Source organism: Pseudonaja textilis, chromosome 2, assembly GCF_049901715.1.
Source record: "Pseudonaja textilis isolate UNSWEBS1 chromosome 2, rPseTex1.2, whole genome shotgun sequence".
NCBI classification, from domain to species: Eukaryota; Metazoa; Chordata; class Lepidosauria; order Squamata; family Elapidae; genus Pseudonaja; species Pseudonaja textilis.
The window spans coordinates 183,908,860-183,931,341 of record NC_141991.1 but is presented as its reverse complement, the minus strand read 5'-3'; the positions used below and the strand labels follow the sequence as shown (position 1 = coordinate 183,931,341).

Here is a 22,482-nt window from a genome sequence, read left to right as displayed (position 1 = left end):
ATAATTGCAATTGGAGGCTTTAAAGGATATGGTACAAATCAGATACAAACAAAAATGACCTCAGTGCAGTGATACTATAGTTTCTTCAGTAAATACATATACATATAATTATGTTTAGATAATAATATAAACTTGCTGGGTACTGAGGGGACACAGGCTACCGTATATGGGGTGAACCAACTGAGATGACCCCTAGATCCTTTTATATTGTTTTGCTCTCTATAAATGACCTGAATTTGTGCACCCTTTATGTGGTATTTCTGTGAAAAAAAGGGAGGGAGAGAGCCAGAGACTGAGACTAGCATTTATACTTTTTTCCCCTCAGAATCAAGTAATGCTTGATTAAAGCTGTGGTTGGACATGGTACTTACTAGAGTCATATTACAGGGATGAGTCCTTGTTTGGGATGGGGATTAATGCTGCAAAATAGTTGGTTCCATGTCACAAACATGGTGGTGGAACTTACAATTTCTGAGACTTTTCTTTAGGATTTGGTAATAAATTGGGTTTTTCTGTTTTTTTTTTAAATCTGTGTTATATCCATTCTAGAGTTTATATTCTTGTGTTTCCCACTTCAAACTGGATACAAACCACACTGTTGATTTTAGCGATTGTTCTACCAGATTGAAAGGCAATCTCCAAGCCACAAAACATTTGTGTGGAGGCCACATGAAACTGGAGATACGCTTCATTTAAACGTTAATGTATGTATGGCTCTTCCCTGTTTTCTATAATATAAAAAGTCTTTGGCACTGCAGTGAGGAAGCTGAAATTCAGTTTTTAACTATCAATGATTTATTGCTATACCTGAACCTGGAAATGGTTCAGGTCATTGATTTTTTTAATGGATTAATAAAATAAGCTAAATTTTATTAATATAACTTTCCAAATACTGTGTGAATAAATTTAATCACAGATTCAAGTTCAGACATACTACTAAATACACAGTTTCAAAATAGAATATCATAGTTACATTTTTATTGAGTTATAAAATAAGATACAAAATATGAAAGTAAATAGGAAAACGATGGAGGAAGAGAGGGAAGAGAAGTGAGGGAGAATAAGGAAAAAAAACCATTGACTTTCGACTCTCTCTGTTGCAGTAATATAAGGCAGTAACATCAAATCACAACTTGTTTTTTCATAATTTGAACAAGCCATTTCTATAAAAGATATCTGTCTAATTGGTAAAATCTAAAATCAAACTTTCATTCTTTTCCACTTCAAGCACAAAGTTCAGAAGTGGTCTCCATATGGAAATAAAAGTACTTATATTATTTTCTTTAATTAAAATAGTAAATTTTGCCATTTCAGCCAACTCTATCAACTTTTGCAAGATGTATTTTTCTAATAAGAAAATATGTCAAAAGATACAAATCATGACTTAGTTTTTTATGAAATGAAATGTTTGCATTAACTAAATTATATCAACATTTTTTACTTTGAGACATTTGCCAACTTTGTGGACAGGGAAGTGGGAAACAAAAATAGTCTGAGACCAAATTATAGAATCCTGTTGCTATGTTGCATAGCTTTATTTCTAAAGGATTCAGTTTGTTCTTCTGCACCTTATTCTATGACATAATAGGAATATATTAATGATTAGATTTTAAGACTTTTAAGACCAAATCTAACAGATTTGGAACAATGTCAATTTATTCTTAAATATATTTAAAAGAATTTTTATTCTCTATGCAGAAACTCAGCATAAATTGTTTCATTAATGGAAATTGGAATGGACAAAGGTTACAAATGCATATACATCAAGCTATTGTCTTTTAATATAAGCAACATGCTACATACATACAGTATGAAAAGTAAATAAAACAAATACACATACAAAAATTAAAACACACAGAAAACAGGAAAAGCTACACAAACAGCCAATACTTAACTGATAATACCCAGAGCAGGCCCCTCTTACTGGATCAAATAGGAAGGATAGAAACAATTGGCCAGATTGTCCCTGGTCATTCATCTTGAATTTGATGCACTTTGTCTTAGCATAGTAACATGTATGTGCCATAACGTTTCCTCATCTGTTTAGGAAATAAATTGTAAATAGAAATGTGATTATGTCAGTGGCCAATTAACATCTAGCACGAAACCTGAGAAAAACGAAGCACGCTAACAGAAATTAAAGGAGTTGTTTGATCAAGTTGTGGCACACTGTCTCATAAACTGTAAGAAAGGTGTGAAAAAGAAATGTAGTTAAATTACAAAGGGACATTTCCGTCATGGACAGAGGATAATCAGATGTTTTTAAGTAGCAGTATTGTGCTGCAGAATAAAAATCCTTTTCTAGTTGTGCTAAATTCAATGTCTAGATACCTTTTACGGAGTTTAATCCAAACAGCCTTGCATAATCTTTTTAATGGTATATCAATTCATCTATTTGCTTTAAAAAAAATTCCATATGTGTGTTAATTGTTAATTTCATTTTTATTGTCAAACACAACTTTTAACATAATTAATTAATTTCAGGTGTATACTCCTCGATGCATTTTTAATCTTCTGCAAATCAAAATTTTCAAAATTATTTTTCATAGAAACTCTTGGCATGTTCTCAGCCAGCATTTATCTTAGTTTCTTAATAAGTATATAATAAGTTACTATTCTCATTGATACATCTCTGAATAATCATTTACATTTTTCGCATATCATTGTAATTACTTTACACTTCTCTAAAATAATCCTTTCATTCATCTGAAATAGCCCAAATAGTTTATTCTTAAGTGGATTCTTTCAGTCGGAGGCTCTTGTGTTTAGCCTTTTTCATCCAATTTAAAAACATTTTTATTTCCATCAATACATTAATTGTAGTTCTTTTTTCCCCTTTCTATACCAAATGTACAATATATTACATCACTTTTTGCAGCAATCACCATCTTAGATGCATTTCCCCCCATCTACAGCCTCTTTTACTTCATCATTCTACCAAGCATCCTTTTTCGTATTTCCCATCTAACTCCCCAAATTTCTGTGGCACTTTGTAACAAAATTCTTTTTACTGTGATTCAAGCAACTTTATATCGTCTTTCCTTTCAGCCATTTTCCATTAATTCTTTTGGGAAATTAATGTATTTTAATACCTTTTTCATATAGGATTCTTATTTTTTCTTTTTTGCTGCCAATGTACTTTCATTCTTTATTGTATTTTCACACTTATTTTTCTTTGAGGTTCATTTTTCCCAAGATCTACTCTTAACACTGCTAAACAATGGTCCATCTCACATTCAGAATTTCTTATTACTCTTCCTCATATATCCTTCACTAATTTTCTTAATCTTTCATTATAAACAATACAGTCAGCTGTGCTGTTAGACTTTCATTTTCGTCTTGTCTGTACACAAGAATAAATGTATGCTTAAACTGTATGTTTGAAACAAGCAGGCCTTTTTCTAAGTAGATTTTCACTAGGCAATAATTCTAATTCATTTCTGGATATTTAAATGAGAACATACTGCATTTTTCCCCAATACTTTGCTGGTGTGTTTACTGGTCTTCACTGGAGCAATAGCTAACCAATGGATTCCTAATTTTATATGAATTTACAGTAAAGTGACATTGGAAAAAAATCAGATTCAGTCATGTGATGCCTTGGCTGTTAACTTCAACAATGTGCAACCTTAATTATGGGCCAATTATGGTTGTAAGTGGAGGACTACCTTTATGGTTTGGGTGAGTCAAAGCTTTCACATAGTCATTTCTAGTAAGATTGAGAAGATATTGTATATATTGGTGATTTAGTGTTAGATGTAGCATCTGTTCTAATGCTAAAGGCAATCCTGTTCAGTTTTGACACATGTTTAATACAACCAAAGTCCAGTATTATTTCTTACATGCTGCTGCTGCTGTAGTAGTAGTAATAGTAGTAGTAGTAGTAGTATGGCATTGTTACAGTAGACAGGAGACAACAATGCTGTTGCAGAGTAGTTGTTTGCTTGCTAAGATACTAGCCCTATTATAGGAAACATTTACGTGTTTCCCAGAGTGCATCATAGGAGGGTGAGCTGGCTTTGCACCAGAGAGGAAGATGAGTGGCTCTTCCTGCAGTGTCGCCCAAAACCTCCTCCATTCTTGGAACTGCCCTGCAAGTGGGCGCCACAACCTGGAAAGTTCAGAGCCACCAGGAATCTGACTGCCTGCACATAAAATGTGCTGGAAACTGCAAGGTAGACAGAAGCTGAGGCAACTGGTGGAAGCTCACTCCACCATGCAGAGCTAGGACTTGAACTGCTAGAGCTGAGACTATCTCCAGCGTCATTAAGCTACTGCACCTCCTTCTTACATGCTCACAGCATTCTATTAAACATAACATTTTTTATATAGACCAGTTCACTTCAGTCTAGTATGTCCTTCACTTTTTCTATGTGCATGTATGTACAAACCTCAGTAGCTAGTTTAGACAGAAAGGCAAATTGCAATAACTTCAATTTAGGCAGAGTGAATACATACTTATATGCATACATATATACTTGTTTTTAGTTTATTAATAGCTGAAAGATTATCAGATAATTTTGAGGAGTCTTTAACAATTTGTTACTTTGTAAGCATTGTATTTGAAAAATGTTCCATCTTCTACCATAAAGGCTGGTTTAATTTTTTACAAGTTCTGTACCATACTTTTAAACCAATCTACAGTACATACAACTACTTAATCAGTAGCTGAGTGGGAATCTTTGCTTATTTGACCAAGTCTGGGTATGTTCTCCTTCTGTAGTATTTTATTCATTAGGATTTTTCCCAAAGATTCCTTACTCGTTTGCTTTCTTGAAGACCTGGAATTATATCTGGATTTCATAGGGTTCAATCCTTGGTTCATATTCTTAGAGTTTCTTGGATATCACTTGGCGACACTGCTTTAGTATATTTTGGGTGTGCCTGAGATTTGTCTTGGAACTGGGCAGTGAGATTTTGCCTAAGGCCTTCATGCTGTTACTCTGTTCTTAAGAAGGTTTTTGTCAGCTACGATTTAAAGAAGATTAAGGTCAAAGTTTGTTTTGAACTCTTAAGAAAATTGGAGAAGCAGTAGCAGGTGTTTTTATATGTGAATGGCCTCATGAGGCATTACAATTATCAGACCAAGCAGGAGAGAAACTTAAATACTCTCTTCTGGTCCCGAGTTTAGAAAGTGGTATCAGTATTCTGTTTTTCCTGATACAACAGCTCATCTAGAAACAGAACTAGAAGAGCATCAAATAATGCTTCACATTTTTCTAGTGTCTCGTGCAGAAAATTAGTAATACGCATATTTAAATACAGTATATTTTTGATCTGCACTCAATTTTAGAAATCTATTACCTCTACCTGTGTGAACATGTAAACACAGTGTGTCCCAGCTCATATATGATGTTCTTCAAGGCCTCTCTTCATGGTCATGTTTGGGCCCTCCAATTAGTAATACTGGTAGTTATTTTATGCATTTGTTTCTTTTTATCAGATTTATCCTTACCAAGCCCAGAACTGTGGATAAATATCTTTTAATCACATTTTATGCACATAACATTTGCTGGATCTTTTGCAGCAAATCCATTATGAATCAGAATATCCCACCCCCACCTCCATCCCTTATAATGTAGGGTTTCAGTTTTTAGCTAGATTTAACTAATAGTCCCAAAACAATGTTCAGAGGTAGAAGCATGCATGAAGAATAGAAAATTTGTGTGAATTTAATATATACCTTAAAAAAAGAAATATCTTTCTGTGTTTCATTTCCTTTCCCTGGCATTTCACCTTTACAGTAAATAATCAATCTATTGTATCTTTATATTTGGCATGATTATATGTAGCAGAATTACTCTGCTCCAGGGGAAATGCACTCAAACTAGTGATTCCTATAAAGTGTATTTGTGTCAGTTGATTATTCTAGTATTTAAACACTGTAAATCTTTTAAATTGAGAAAGTAATGGTTGTCTTCAATATTATTTTATAGAGTGAGCCATTAGAAATAGTCTATGTTGAGAATCTGCTCAAAACTTTCCAGGGAAAGACTCAGCTGCTGATGTCTGAATGGCCATGTTATTACAAAATTAGTGTCTACACATTATGAACAAAATATTTAGATTATTTTGAGAGAGCATACCTTTTGATATGACACAGAATCTACTCTCTTCCCATGATGATGGCAGAACCATATGTAGTATTAGCAAGACACAGGTGCTTAGTTGTACTTTATTGCCACATGTCAACATGATGGTGATGAGGTATAATTATTTTCATTGTTGAGTGAAAGACTATTCCATTGTGTCTCTCTTTCAAAATTGTCTCTTGGTATGAAACTTGACCTGCAATCATTGCAGATGCTTTGCTGTGCAGTAGTGGGAAGAGCATCTCACTTCCAATATAGTTGTCAATCCATTCTAAATTTTATGTTTTATGCCTGTCTTTTTCCATTTTTCATACATGTTCCCACAGTGAGCAGATTCTGTTTTTGACATGCAGTGCTAGAGTGAGTAATTTTGTTTTTAATAAGAAAATTTGGGAGAACTTCCAAATGATATCTGTACAGATATATTTTTAACTGCTCAAGACAGACTTCCGCTGACCTTTCTGTTCTGTTAACATGCACTTGGTAGGCTGAGTAGTCCTTGGATACATTGAAGATTGATACATCCTAGGGTTGCTCTGCCAGTTTCAGACTATAAGTGCAATTTTATTTCAGATGATATTAGTAGATCCTAAGAACAAGTTTCAAGATATGCTATTAAGACTTAATAGTGTGAAACATTTTATAACATATATGCAAAAAGTAAAATCCTGTAGAACTTCTTAATCAGATGACAATAAATCATATATTTTGATAATCAAAATAATATTTAATAGAATATTCTAGCATTTTTGTTTCATTAAAACTGTTTAGATATTGTTCAGTAATTGTTTAGTAATTAACCCTGAAACTTTAGACACATCTCCAGATGATTTTCCCAATATATGTATGTGGATATGAGGAAGTATTAGAACAAGATTCAACCTTGAAACTCCAAATAGCTTTTTCATAGTTTGAGTAGCCAAGAATCTCATGAGAAGACAATACTATTTTCTATTATTATTATCTCTTTTATTCATTAAACATGAAACTCAGTCAACTGAACATTTAAAAATATATCACAAATACCAGTGACTGGTGCTAATGGTTGATATGGGTTGCTGCCAGCATTCTAGGTATCAACTAAGTATCTAGAACCCTGGGAGTAACCCGTATCAACCATTAGCACCAGTCACTGGTATTTGTGATACATCATCATCATCGTTGTTGTTATTGTTATTGTTTTTATTTTTATTTCAGCCTTACCACTGGCAAAAGCAATCCAGGAGTATACCACAATCAGTAGTAGTGAATGCCATCTAAAACTGGTGTGTTGCCATCTTTAATCTTTTTCATGTTTTGTTTTATTAAGGCTGATAAAGAATTTGTATGGTCTTTATGGAAACGTCTCCAGGTTGCAAACCCAGATGTTACTCAAGCAATCAGTTTGGTTGTGGAAAGGTAAGCACTGCAGGATTATTTTTTTAACTATGCATTTTATGTCCCACTATATAAGTAAAGAAACTTAGCAGTGCTATTCCTGAAATTAAGATGTAATTTCCTAAGATATATTCTAGATACCTGGAAATTGAAAGTAGCTAAGTAGACAGCTATGTCTTCTAATTTATTCAAACATTCAACACATTCTACTTGTTAGAGGGTTGTAGTCTAAGCCATCCAGTTTAAAAAATCATAATAAATTTTCTTCTAATCTGGTGTGTTTTAGTGTAAATAGAGATAAAGATATAAATGTAAGTACAATGACACTGCTTTCCTGGGTAGGCAGAAAATTATCTTAGTGTAGCTTTTTCCTTGGCTATGTTCCATCTGTGAAGTGGAGGTTTATTGGGATTTGGCATAGATCTTCATTCAAAGCCATATGGCTTTCTTAATACAACTATCCAATAACTGTTGTAACTATTACAATTTCTAGTCTGGAACTTGTTATATCTTATTTCTCCATGATGACAAAAAAAGAAAGTCTGCCTTCTCTTTTTTACTCTACCTAGAATTAAATTTTCAAACACTAGATATGGGTAATCATTCTGCAAAAACATCTTCAGGCTTTCTTTTCTTCCTGCATGTACTTAGGACATATTGGGACTATATTGTCTTGTTAGTTGATGCATATATGAATTAAAATTATATAAGGTAAGCAGTAGTTCTACAAATACCTTTTAAATGTATTTTTAGATAAATAGATAAAAGATAGGCAAGTAGGTGTCTTCTAAAAATGTCTAAAGATAATAAACTTTGCTAAACTTTGCTACATCATGTTGGACATGCAGATGAAATTGGGGAGAGAGAAATTTCCTCAAGTAACACTTCCCTCCCCATGTAGAGCGTTGAAGGTCAAAACCATTAATACGGAAGTAATGAGGCTTGGTCACTCTTACTGTCACAAGTTAGGCCTTAAAAGCATTCACACTCATGTTTGGTCAAGTTCATCTTTTTTTTAGAATAATTTTATTAAAATTTCACAGGTCCTTCCTAAGTTACTTCATCTCACCATAAAGGTATTGTGAAAACTCCCTGTCTTTTGTTTAACCATTTCCTAGTATTATCTCTTCCCTTTTTCTCTCAAGGTTATCCTCACATATTATACTTGAGAATGAATCTAGTAGCATCAGTATTTTCAACCACTTATTTTTTTTTTTTTTTGCTGAGACATTTATATTTTAATAAATGATTCTTTAAGCAGTGCATATATTTTATAATACATTAACTCCCAACATAAATTTAGGAGATAAAAATATTATTATGCATATTCTGATATAATATTTTAAAATTAATATGTAGATGTAAAGATGAAAAGTTGAAAGATGATTTTATTACATATACTTAAATGATATTACTATTAGTACTGTACAGTCAAATTTTGAATAATTAAATCATGAAGAATTATATATATGGTACAGCAAACACTAACATCAATAATTTCAATTTTAATATTTATATTATAACTATGTATTATTAATGTAACTAATATTATCAATATTATCACTATAATTATGTATTGAAACCAATGATACCCAGATGCCCCACTATACATGTATTCAATACTTAAGTATATTTAGGGCTTCCGGTTTGAGTTTCTTCAGTGATGGACCAAAATCCATGATCATGCGCGGTTTCAATCCGTGCTCGCCACCGGACCGCCCTGAGCCAGCTGGATTCAGGGCTAAGCCATCCCATAGAGGTGGTGAAGAGGCGGGAGACTGCCAGCAGGGTCGAGGAGAGCCGCATCTCTTCTCCTCAGCTGGCCATTACTCCCTTTCCCAAAGGTGGTTGCAGCGGTGCTCAGAAATGGCCACCTCAAAGAAGAACTCGACCAGAAAAGAATGTGCAGGAGAAAGATAAGAAGAGAAAGTTTTGGTTGACCGGGTTAAACTGAAAAAGCAATAATGTTAGGTACCCTGGAATTTGAATTATAAAAAATAACATTGTTCCCCAAAAAGACTTTGAAGCAGCGAAGGAAGAGGGAAGGGAAGGGATTTGGCTTTTTTTTCTTCCCTTCCTTATACTGACAGCTAAGAGATTTAAGTAAGAAATTGACAAAAATCCACTTTGACATCAGTAGGCATTTAAGCTGAAAATAAAATGTCAAAGGAATAATAAAGACTTTTGGATACTCAAAAACCTTTAAAAGCAGGAAAGGAGAGAAAAGGAAAGAATAAAAGGCAGGATCTGGAAAAATGGAGGAGACTGCCTGGAACTAAAAGGAACTTATGGTGAAACCTTAACAAGATTCCTAAAAGATACATTCTAACTGAAACTTTGTAACAAAATAATAGAACCCCAGGAAGAGAAAGTGGAAAAAAGAAGCAAGAAGAAACAGCTTTGAAATATTTGGATTACTTGGTGATTTTTGGATTTTTGGCTATTGGATTTAAATGACTAAAATCAATCGGGTGGTTGTTTAAAAGTGTTTAAAATGGCATCACTTTTAGAAGAACTGAAAATGGAACTTAAAAAACAGAATGAAGATGCACAAGAAGAAAGAGGTTCTTTTGGCTTCATGTTTCAATTTTTAGAAATGGAGATCTGGAACTATGAGAAACAACAAGAAACGCTTGTAGAACAAGAAGGTTGGGACAAAGAAGAAGCCATCTTTAATGATCAAGTAATTTTATGTGGGGGGGGGGAAAAGGAAAGGGGGGAAAGAGAGTGAAAAGTTTAAGATTTGAAAAAACAACCCCCAAAAAAGAACAGTTTGAAAAATACTAACAATATTAGGAAGCAACAGAAGAGAGGATCACAGAAGAGAGGATTAGAAGTAGAGAGACAAGGGGCAAAAGGGAAGGGAGAAGAAGAGGGGGAAGAAGGAAAGGAAAAGAAGTTATAAAAGACAGAAAAAAGATATACGGAAACAGGGAAAATGTATAAGAATTGAAAGTATAAGCCTATTTAGAGATAATGGGTGAAAATTTAATTGAAAGGGATTCTGCAAAGGTACATAAGATAGTATTGTTATATTAGAAATAGAAATAATTTTAGAAAATATGAAACAATGTATGATTAAAATGATGGATAAAATACTTATTGCAATGCAGTGGAATGTTTGTTAATAAATAAATAAAGTGAACGAGAATGAAATTAGGAAAGGATGGGAACATTTTAATTAATGATATATAAAAATATAAGTGAAGAAAAATATGGAAAAAAAGAATTAATTATGGAAAGTTTATAAGTGTTCACAAGGAAGTATGATGTTCAATTGAAAAGAAATGTTAAAGATGTTAAGATTCTAACTAATATTAATGATAGAATTGAATTGGAATGGAATGAGTGTTTTATTTACTTTGGTTATGTATGTATGGTATGCAGCTTTGTTTGGGTATTTTCCCACATCGTTATAGTTGTGTTTTTAAAGTTGTAGCAACATGTAGGCAGGACCCCTACATAAGAGATACTACAGACAAAATCAGTAAGATACTACAGAGGCATCACATCAAGACTGCCTTCAAAACAGACAGAAAAATAGCAGCCATCCTTAGAAACCCCCAAAGATAAAATTGACCTGGAAAACCAAGGCATATACGAAGTCCCCTGTGCATCATGCCTGGCCACATACATTGGACAGACCAATAGAAGAATAAGTACCCACCTGGATGAACACAAAAATGCAGTAAAAAAGCTGGAACACACTTCCTCACTAGTCCAACACATGAAAGCCACAGGTCATAGCATCAACTTCAATGGCACCAAAACCCTAGCCACTGTAGAAAACCAGCCACAGAATTATCAGAGAAGCCATAGAGATTAAAAAAAGACCTGAAAGCATGAATAGAAGAGATGATTCCACCAGACTGTCAATTATTTGGAAGCCTGCACACAAACAAAAAAAATCTTCACACCACTAGCCAGGCAAACACCTGGGCACAAACAGATCCCCCCTGATACCTCCAGCTCAAACACACCCCAACCAGGCACCCAAATGAAACCTAGCTTCCTAATAAATGATAGCCGTCCATTTACTCGGAGCCAAGCTGCACTAAAAGCCTCCAATACAGGAACACAATGTTGCCAGCCAATCAAGACACAAAAAGCCACAAAACATGCAGAATATATTAGAAACACCAATCAAGCAGAACACAGCAAACTCCAAGACCAATAAACACAGACCAAGACTCCCAACCAATCAGGATGAAGAAAAAACCATTCTGGCACAGCAGTAGGCTAGCCCCAAATTTAAAACTGAAACAACTGTAAAAGTCTGACTCACAGATGAACACAATACAGAAGCCTGATGATGGCAGTTGAGATTCTGCTGAAATGTTGCTACAACTTTAAAAGCACAACTATAATGATGTCGGCTTTGTTCGGGTATTTTCCCATGTCACTGTAGTTTTTTCTTAAGTTTTCGCGGGTACTTACATGTATGGCATTCGGCTTTGTCTGGGTATTTTCCCACGTCATTGTAGTTACACCCGAACAAAGCCGAATGCCATACATGTAAGTACCCACGAAAACTTAAGAAAACAAATACACACACACACACTTAAGAACATAGTGTGTATTTTAAGAATGTACCAAGCAGAATTCAATTGGAAGTTATGTACTATATTGAACGTTATAATTTTAAAGGCATAAATTGAAGTTTAAATAAGAGTTGAATGGATAAAATTAAAAGATATAAAGGTGTCATACTCCAATTAGTAACTACAGGGGAAAATTTGTTTAATGAGAAAAGATAATATGAAATTGAAGCAGGACAGAAAAAAGTATAAATATAATGATTGGAAAGACATTGAAACTTAGAAAAAGATATATAATTGAATTTAGATATGCGATAATTAAAAATAAAGTTGAGAAAACCAAGGAAGGGGAAAATTATGGAGAAAAAGTTAAAATAGTAATAAGATATGGAATAGAACACAAAGATGAATCTGAAATTGAGTTTGTGTCTGTATGAAGAAGTGATAACCCTAGTTCATGCTATTCTCAAAAAAAGATGTTTTATTTGTATTATGTTTTTGTGAAAACCCAAATAAAATTTATATTAAAAATACTTAAGTGCATTTAAAATTTTATATATCTATGTCTGTCTGTCTGTCTGTCTATCTATGTATCTATCTATCTATCTAGTATTCAGCTTTGTTCGAACAAAGCTGAATACAATATATATAAATACTTGTGAAAATATATATATTTGGAGGCTGGTGTGCTGGGCTGGTTGGCTGCACTGCTGCCTCTTGATTGTTGTCAAGAGGCAATCAAGAGGCAGTAGCACAGCCAACCAGCCCAGCACACCAGCCACCACCACCAGTATTTATAGAGAGATGGCAGCTCCGATCACACACTGCTTGCACTGGCACGAAGCCGAAAGCACCAGCCTGAGGATGGTGAGTGGAACCTCGCCGAAACATCGCCAAGATACTCTTAATCTTACATGGGAAAAGACCCAAACAAACCTAGACCTACATACCTGTACCTGTGAAAATCTATGAATATATATGTGTGTGTGTGTGTGTGTGTGTGTGTGTGTGTGTGTGTGTGTGTAACACTTGGGGGATGGAGGCAATCATAGATAAGATTTTATTTAGTGACAAGAAACTTGGTTCTAGAGCTTACACACAAGGAGTAATTTATACATTTAAATCTGATGGCCAGCTCAGACTCAAAAGAGTCTGAGATGAAGGAAGCTTCTGTTAGGAATGTAAGTCACCTAACAGTTAGTTGGCTTGGAAAATATATAAACCAGGATATACATTTTAATACTGCCTCTTTAAGGGAATGCTTAAATGGTGATTGGGTGTGGTTCCTCAAATGGCCATACGATGGAGCCAGAAACCTGTTCTGTTTCCGAGAGTGTTGCCATTCCCACATTTTCCTATTGATTGTTACTGATCATTGTTAGTCTCGGATTTGATGTAAGTCTGTTACTGAACTGTTTATGATACTGGACTTTGTTATTTGGATTATCCCTGGACTGAAAACTGACTGCTTTAACCGTGAATGACTTGGACTGTTTGTTGGACTTTGCTTAACCATTTTACTAGAAGTAAAACCTACATTTTACAATACTGTGTAGCTGTGTGCTGTTTGTGTGTTATTCTTCACCACTCTCACTATGTCTCCCTGTGTGCGCTCATTCTCCTAATGGGGAATTACCTCAACACTGGTTATGGGCCCAGGCCATACCAGGCTCAGATAACTGAGAGTTGGTGTGAATGTACAGTACCGTATACAGACATCTGTTTACTGTTTAATTATGGGTTACTATCCTGGTAAAGATGGCACAAGACACTTCAACAAGTCTATCACTGATAACACGGTTGGATGGAACAAACTATGTTTCCTGGTCTATGAAGTGCAGTCTACTGCGTAGAGAAGGGTTATGGAATGTAGTTCAAGACCCACTGGATGTAAATGCTTGGGATCCAGAAAATGAGGACGATGCCAAGAAGTTAGCCAACTTTAAATGAAACAACGAACGAGCTCTTTGTATAATTGGACTAACACTGAGTGACCAGCAGCCTGTCTATATTCATGGAGAAGAGTCTGCTGCTAGGTGGTGGGAGAATTTGAAGAGGATTTATGTTCATGACAGTGTAGGTGCACACGTACATCTTACATGTAAACTGTTTAGAGCACCTCTTCTGAAAGGTGGAGATATTTTGGCTCATTTGAACTTCATGAAAAGAACTTTTCAAAAGCTACATGAAAAGGAACTGATATTTTCAGAGCTGCATCAAGTTTACATCATTCTTTCCTCATTGGATGAAAGTTATGATGATTATGTATCTTCACTGGAAGTCCTGCCCAGAGATAAACTGACATTGACTGACATAATTAGAAAGTTGTTAGAAGAGGCAAGAAGATGACTGGATAGGGACCAACTGAGGAAGAAACAACCACAAGAAGAGGATTTGTGTTCAACTGCCTATACTGTTAGGAAATGTTTTCCTTGTGGGGCTAGGGGACATATAGCTAAATTCTGTAAGAAGGGAAAACGACAGAATACTGATAATCACCAGAAGGCTAAGAAGAATGTTAGTTTAGCTATGTCTAGCAATTCAACTGTAAGCCATGATTTGTGAGTTGTTGATAGTGGAGCATCGCAGTGCATTACTGAAAATAGAGAGAGGTTTGTAAAAATGTCTACAAGTAAGCAACATGTATCATTGGCAAATGGATGGAAGATGAAAGCGTCTGGTGAAGGTACTGCATATTGTTCTTGTTTAAAATAGCATTTAACTATGTTATATGTACCTAAACTGAAATTTAATTTGTTATCAGTAAGGGCTTTAGTTAATCTTGGTTATGTAGTAACCTTTAGGGGAGATAACTGTATAATAGAGAAAGAGGGTAAAAGTGTTACTGCTACATTACAGAGTGATTTCTATGTGATACATGATGACCAGTTGCAGATGGCTAACTCGGTGTATAACAATGTTAAGCCACATGATGAATGTATACATTTATTGCATAGACGTCTGGGGCACATTAATTTCAAAATGTTGAAACAAACTGTCAACTTGTCAGAGGGAGTAAAATTAAAACCCTGTAGGAAGTATTTGAACTATAATGCTTGTAGCCAAGAGAAAAGCAAGGTTATTCCAGACAACAGATTTAATGGGTTTAAGACCAAAGAACCTTTAGAGGTTGTGTTTGTAGACATAATTGGTCCTAAGAAACCTAGTTTGGGAGGTGCCTGCTATATTTTGAGTATAATGGACCATTACTCATGATACGGTTTCTGCTATCTCATGAAAAACAAAACAGAAACATTCCAACATTTCTTTAACTGGCTAAAATTTGCTGAGAGAAAAATGAGGAGTAAAGTTACTTTAGTTACTGATAACGGGACTGAGTTTGTTAACAATAGATTCCAAACTATGTTGAAATTGGCTGGTGTTGAGCATAAACGTTCTTCACCTTACAGACTACAACATAACTCGTTTGTAGAACGAAGAGGGCAAACGTTACAAGCCATGGCTCGTACTATGTTATCTGACTCAGGTTTGCCTGAAACACTGTGGGGTGAGGCCATAATGTGTAGCAACCATGTGTTAAACAATGTAGTTAACACAACAACTGGTGAACATAGAGGGCACTGCTTTAACCGTGAATGACTTGCTTAACCATTTTACTGGAAGTAAAAACCTACATTTTATTATACTGTGTAGCTGTGTACTGTTTGTGTGTTATTCTTCACCACTCTCACTATGTCTCCTTGTGTGCACTCATTCTTCTAATGGGGAATTACCTCAACAGCTTCTCAGCATGGCCTGGAGAAATTCCAGCCTCAGGTTGAGCCTAGCAATGAGGTACATGAGGCTGACATGGTTGAGGTACATTCAAGCCACCTGGAGGCAGCAAAAGATGAGAGGCTGGATCCAGGCTGTTTGATTGATCAGATTGATAGAAGTGATGGGGAGATTTCTAGTTTCAGACTTGTATGTTCTGTTAAAGTAGCCTTAGACTAAAGTACTAAAGCAAAATTAGCTTATCTTGTTACGTTTCCTATCTAGTTTACTGGGAGGGCTGACAATGAGCTCCTCGCAGCTCTAAAGCACGTAGGGCTGAGTGCAGAGCAGAACTGGGGAGATTTGTATGGCTTCTTACATGGCAAGGGTGTTCTCACCATTGAAGATGCCTGCATTTGGTGAAAACTGCATTTAAAAGCTCTTGCTGCCCAGCAGTTGTCCACTGGGGACAATCACTCTGCTTGCCATTTATATAAAGAATGAAGAGTTCCATTACCAAGGACATTAGGAGGAAACATGTTTAAGCCTAAACAGTGAAAGCATGAAGGACATTCTCAGATAATGTCCTCCTAATTCAAGTGCGTATAAGGAAAGAAGGAGATAACCCATAACCAAATTTGCAGGATTCAAATTACCATCACCATTCAAGTTACCATAGCCATTCTTAGAAGTAATGTAGAGTTGATTTCTTGGTCTGATCCACAATATATGTTGGCACTGACAGCTTGCCCTCTGAGCTTGTTGCCTCTAAGAACTATACTCCTTGGAATCTGTCTCATCTGGCAGTGTACTTTTGAACTTCTACATGATGACCTGGCTATGCTTCTGTTCTCTGCTTTGACTTCTGGCTGCTTGAAACTCAATATGTGCGCTCTTGCTAACCCCCTCCCAGTGCGTGTGTATGTGTCCGTCCGTCCGAGTATTGGCTTCTGGCAACTGCCTGGGCAAATCTCTGCAGTTTTCTTGGCTAGATTTCAGAAGTGGTTAGCCGTTGCCTGCATCCTAGGGCTGAGAGTGAGTGACTGGTCCAAGGTCATCAAGCTGACTTTCTAGAATTCATGGTCTCCCGGTTTGTAGCCTGATACTTTAACCACTACACCAAGCTGGGTCTCATTTGCACATATGCCTGTATTTACTAAGATCTAAGTCAGGTTCCTTGCGATTATTTCCCAGTGTCCATGTGCATGTCTGGTCTGGGATAGGTCAAAATTAAATAACCTGCACTCCCCAATCGTACAACTGGAATCATGTGAGTCCTTAATGCTAGCCTCTGGGGCAGTGTTTCTCAGCCATGTACTTTAAGATGTACAGATTGTTTTATTTTTTATTTATTTATTTATTTTTGTCAATTGCTTACAAGATAATAGGTATAAGTAAAAACATAGTTATGAATACATGGATACATATAAGAAAAATAAAAAAAATAAAAGAAACAATAGGACAGGGAAGATAGACCCATTGGTGTGCTTATGCACGCCCCCTACAGACCTCTAAAGAAGGGGGTGAGGTCAATAGTAGACAGTCTAAGGTTAAAGTTTTTGGGGTTTGGGGAAAAAACACTGCTCTGGACTTAACTGGATGCGATATTCTAATTATAAATTTTTACTTTCTCCTTTTTGAGTTGCTTTCTTTAACATAAAATTTAAGACATATCATATACACGCAGGTAAGCCATGAATTTTTGGTACCAACATGTGCTAAAGATTGGGTTCAGGTTTTCCACGGATGAACTTAACCATGCATATGTGCAGTGATACTTTTTAAAAGTATTTCCTAATGTAGTTCAGGTAAGCCTATCTGTGGGTAAGCAGACCCTCAATTTTTTAAAATCAAAATATCATGAAACATGGATAGGCTAATCTGTGGGCAGCCACATTTTTCATGGTATTTTGGTTAAAAATTTGAGGATCTGTGTAACCTACATTTCCAGACAGTGGCCACTGGTCTCCTATTTGGAAATTGTTAAATGAATCAGTTAAAAAATTGGAAACCATTTGCAGTAACCTGATACATGCTGAAATGTTAAAAAGTAGTGTGAATAGGTAATCTCCTCAATTAGTTTTACTTAAACATTTATAACCCAGTACAAATGCTCAAGACTGGAATTTTGTCATTGTCTTACTCTGAAAGGAAGGATCCCTAAACTTATTGTCCAATTAATTTTCAAATATTCTGTATAAAGTATATGTATGCTTTCTGTTGTATAAATTTCTGGATTGCCTAGGAGAAATTTCTAGTCAAAGCAGGTTTTAGGGAGGACAGGTGAACAATAGATCAGTATGCTCTTTTACAATTTCTAGCATGTTTATACCTGTTCCCTTTACGTTGCCTTTTTTATTTAAATCATCCTTTGACACTATTCCTAGGAAAAGACGTTAATGGAAGTTGTTTCATCCCTTTTTAGATCAGAGGTTATTTTGCCTAATTATGATGTTGCAAAAAAAATAATTATACAACTTAGGTGTGGTAGCAGATATCTCAATCCAGAATGCTTATCATTTTAACTAAGGTAGAATCCATCCCCCTAAACTGAATAATAGGCAGCTGCCTATGTTTCTTTACATTGATGACACAGCTACTCTCCTTCTAACTTGGATTGGCTTCAGAAGAAATCTACCAGCTCTTATGGATTATTCTGGAGAAAAGGGGCTTATAAATTATGTTGTTTCAAATATCAATGGAGATAACATCTTAGACAGATTTCATCTTCCAAGAATCTGTGTAGCATTCCAGTTCTTGGAAATCTGGTGTGAACAGATTTAATTGCATTTTTATTTTTGATTCAGTGAATAACTGCACACAGGCCATATTGAGCTGCTTTCAAACCAAAGGTGGCAAGAATCTATCTGATGCCATAAAGCCAAATCTTTAACGCTCAACACATTTCTAAATGTTGTTTGATTATCACATATTGTATGTGGATAGAAATATTTAACAAACTTAGATTTCTAAGAGAGCTGTTCGAAGTAGCTTGCTATGCTTGTTTAGAAACCAACTGCGAGACAATATGGGTGACATATTAATCTAATAAATAAAATAAAAATAATAAAATAAAATGATCCCCATCGAATCCAGAATCTGCATAAGCTGACTATTTCTGGCTCACTGTTTAACAATTTCCTTTTCTAGCAGTTGCTGCAATCCTTTCTGATAAATTTTCTTCTTCCTGGAAAGCTATAATGCATGGGTGTCAAACTAGATCACGTCATGTGACGTATCATGACATATCATGATGTTTTTTGCCTTTGCAGAGCTGGGGTAAGCGTGGCCTGCATATGATGCACCCAGCCCGTAGACTGCCAGTTTGATACTCCTGTTATAATGGCTTTCTCAAGTAAAGCTCTCCTAACTAGGGTATTAGCCACTAGCAGAGATGAAATAGGTCCTCGATGTTGGCAAAATATGAATAGGAAATATTTTATGCCAGGAAATGATCTACTTAATACTTGCTCAACACACTGTGGAATTTTTCTTTAGCTTACTTTAATGTTTTCCCTCTTCAGTTTTGTACCTCTTTCGCAGATTGAACATGCAACTGCATTCCAACTGAACCTGAAACCCTAACCCACCTATTTATCTGATGTCCTTTTTACAGCAACTTGTGCCTAGTTTCCATAAGCCCTTGCTAATAGCAATTTTGTTTTATTTTGAGAACAATTTAATTTGTTTCCTATGATGGGACTAGAACCGTAACATCTTCCTCAAGCAATTCCCCCCTCCCCGCCATATATAGAGGCAATATTTCTTTCAGCTACTTTTGCTTTATGGAGGAAATTACTCTTTTAACCCTTAGGATGCCACCAATATATAATTCAATGTACACCTTGATAATCCACTTATCTTAAAAGTTTTGTAAGATTTCTAAATTTGTTTTAGAATTCTATTAGTTTTTATATAGGTAGTCTACTATTTGCATCTGTAGCATTATAGTGAACTATATCGTTTCTTTTTATTGGTTTTATATGTTTTTTTAGTTTGAACTTTGCAACTTTCGTATTGCAAATGTGATGTTAAGGGAAATGGAAGAGCAAAGAAGAAATGCACCCCAGTGTATATAATGCCTGGACTGATATATAAGTTGACAGTTAAAAACTCTGTCCCAGTAGTGCTCTTAATTGTTTATTACTATAAATATGCAGAGCTAAGAAACTTTAAAGAGAAATATTTGATGAATACAGTCACTTAGTCTAATCATGTTGTTAAATCAATTAATGCTGCAATGCACTTTTATTTGCAGTACTTTTAAAGTATCTTTTTATCTGAGAGATTATAATGAAGGTGTGGTACTTGAGAATCTTTTGGGAACATACACCTTTGTACTGGTTTGATGTCAGGCTCCTTAATATCACACAAAGAAAAGTAACTTTTCCTATTCAGAATACTTTTATGTTCCCAGACTGGGACTGAACTGCCCTAAAAATTTCAAAATGAAACAGGATCATTATTGCGTGTAATGTTATTTGTGAGATACACAAAACAGACCTCACTGTTCAGCATTCGTTGCTGAAGCTACATTCTTTGGCTTAATTTTCAGGTACAAACAAAAAATATCTTTAGTGTGCAAATAAGAAAAGCCTTTGAGAATATGCTAAACCCTCTAAGTATTTTTAAACAAGCCACTATATATCTATGCTCGTATACTTTCCCACTACTTTAACTACCATTGATCTTTGAATTATGTAACAAACAGTACAGTATTCTGTTTCTACCTCATTTGCCTTTGAAACTTTTTTTCAACAGTTAAGCACAAATAAATATTTAATAATTAATTCTGAACACTTGTATTTAGCTATAAAAAAGCTGGAGGCATTTTTGAAACATAAAAATTGCTTCTAGGAGATGACACCTAGCAACATACAGTTTTGAAATCAACTTCACCATTTGGGAAATCGTCTTTCAGGTGCCTAATTGACATGAGCCTGGGAGACCAAATCTCTATTCCAGCTATGTTAGACAGGAACTGATGGCAGGTGGACTAAGGCAGTTACAGAATGGATTCCACTTGTGTCCACAAAAGAATGTCCACAAAAGAGATCTAAAACAAAATGGATTGTTGACATCAGCAAATATTGTGGGCCCAATTGGCAAAAGAAAGTTGAAGACCATATTGATTGGAAACATGCAGAAGAGGCCTTCATTCTGCAGTGGATAGACAATGGCTAGAATGAGGAGATGCTGTGCAGGTGAGGGACAGTGCAAGCCAGAAAAAATGTGTGAAGGTGTGGAAATTATCAAAGAACGTTGAAAATGAAGATCATATGAAGATCATATAACTGCAGTAGCACCCAGTAATACTGAAGCTGCCACAACTTTTGTTCTTGTTCATTCCGTAGTCATCTCTACTGTAATGCTCTTTACGTGGGGGGCTACTCTTGAAGAGCATTTGGAAGCTACAGCTGGTTCAGAGTGCAGCAGCATGAGTAATTCTCCTTCCCTCAAAAATGGCCCCTGTAACACCACTGCTGAGAGCTGCATTGGCTGCCTGTCTGCTTCTGGATTCAAGTCAAGATTTTGGTGATCACCTTTAAAGCCCTTCATGGTATGTTTGGGTCCAGGTTACTTGAGGGACCATCTTACCACACCGGGATTGGCCTGTACCACTTGTGCTGGCAGTGGAGGCATACTGTGAGTCTCAGCAGCCTGATTATTCCGGCTGGTGGGGTCCAGGTGGAGGACCTTCTCTGCTCTTGCTCCTGCCCCCTAGAACCTCTTGCCCCCTCCCGATGTGAGGTTGGCGCCAACCCTTCTATCTTTTCATAAGGACCTAAAGGTGTCGGTCAGCTTGGGAACCCAGTGGAGGAACAGCGCAATGGAGGTGGTTGATTAAATAATAACAGGATTTTTTTTCTTGGTTAACTGGGTTTTCATTTGTGTTTGAGATATTTATATCAACTAACAGGTATTGAAGTATAATGGAAAGTGTTCCTTAATTATGAAGGTGGAAAAATTTGAAGATGGTAAGATACATTATGTTCACTTAAATATTAGGAAAACAGCCCTAACAAAAAATTTATAATGAAACACACTTTTTTTTTACCAATAGTTTATAGCATTAATATTTTTAATCCCGTTTATTTATTTACTTACTTATTTATAATATTGTCCATAGACTTCCTTCAGGTATGTGTGTTTCTAGGTATTCAAGAATGTTGTTTTTGTTTCATAGTAACTTATGAAAGATAGTTTGCAGTCAAGTTTAAGCACAAGAAAAAACCAAACAATCTCTTCAAATTGCTCAGTATACTGGATTTTCTGTATGTGAATAACTGCCTGTTTGGCAACTGAATGTTTATATTCATGAGCAGAAAATCTTTGTTATTTTAAAATGTCCTATTCTCTAGGGAAGTTGGATTATGTCTAGTAAGGTCTAGAAACGATTTAGTTTTGTGAAGACTGAGCGAAGAGTGCAATTCGCTCTTTCTTTTTAGTTAGGGCCGAGTGTTATGTGATCTGAACAAACTACTGCATCCTTTTGAGGTAAGAGAGAAGCAGAATACAATGACAGGACAGAATTTAAATTTTATATGAATTATTTCAGATCTTCTGGCAGCATATCAAATGAATCTATTTGTATTAAATCATTTAGCAATGCGCATTGATTAGGCTGCTATACATGGAGTAATTTAATCAATGTGAGTTTGTCATGTATCAAATTTCTTCTTCAGTTAATCAACATATATAGCACACTGTCATACAGACTGATTAACATATTGTCACTGGATTAAAATATGAGATTAAAC

General features: G+C 35.4%; 1 protein-coding gene across 3 annotated transcripts in view; it reads left to right on the top strand.

Moving 5' to 3' along the window:
- CNTLN (centlein) overlaps positions 1 to 22,482 on the top strand; it is a 199,390-nt gene that overhangs the window by 8,270 nt on the left and 168,638 nt on the right. For all 3 annotated transcript variants that reach the window (XM_087926590.1, XM_087926589.1, XM_026718387.2), the window contains exon 2: positions 7,402 to 7,490. In XM_087926590.1, coding sequence (XP_087782716.1) covers positions 7,402 to 7,490 — 89 coding nt within the window. The remainder of the gene's footprint in view (positions 1 to 7,401; positions 7,491 to 22,482) is intronic.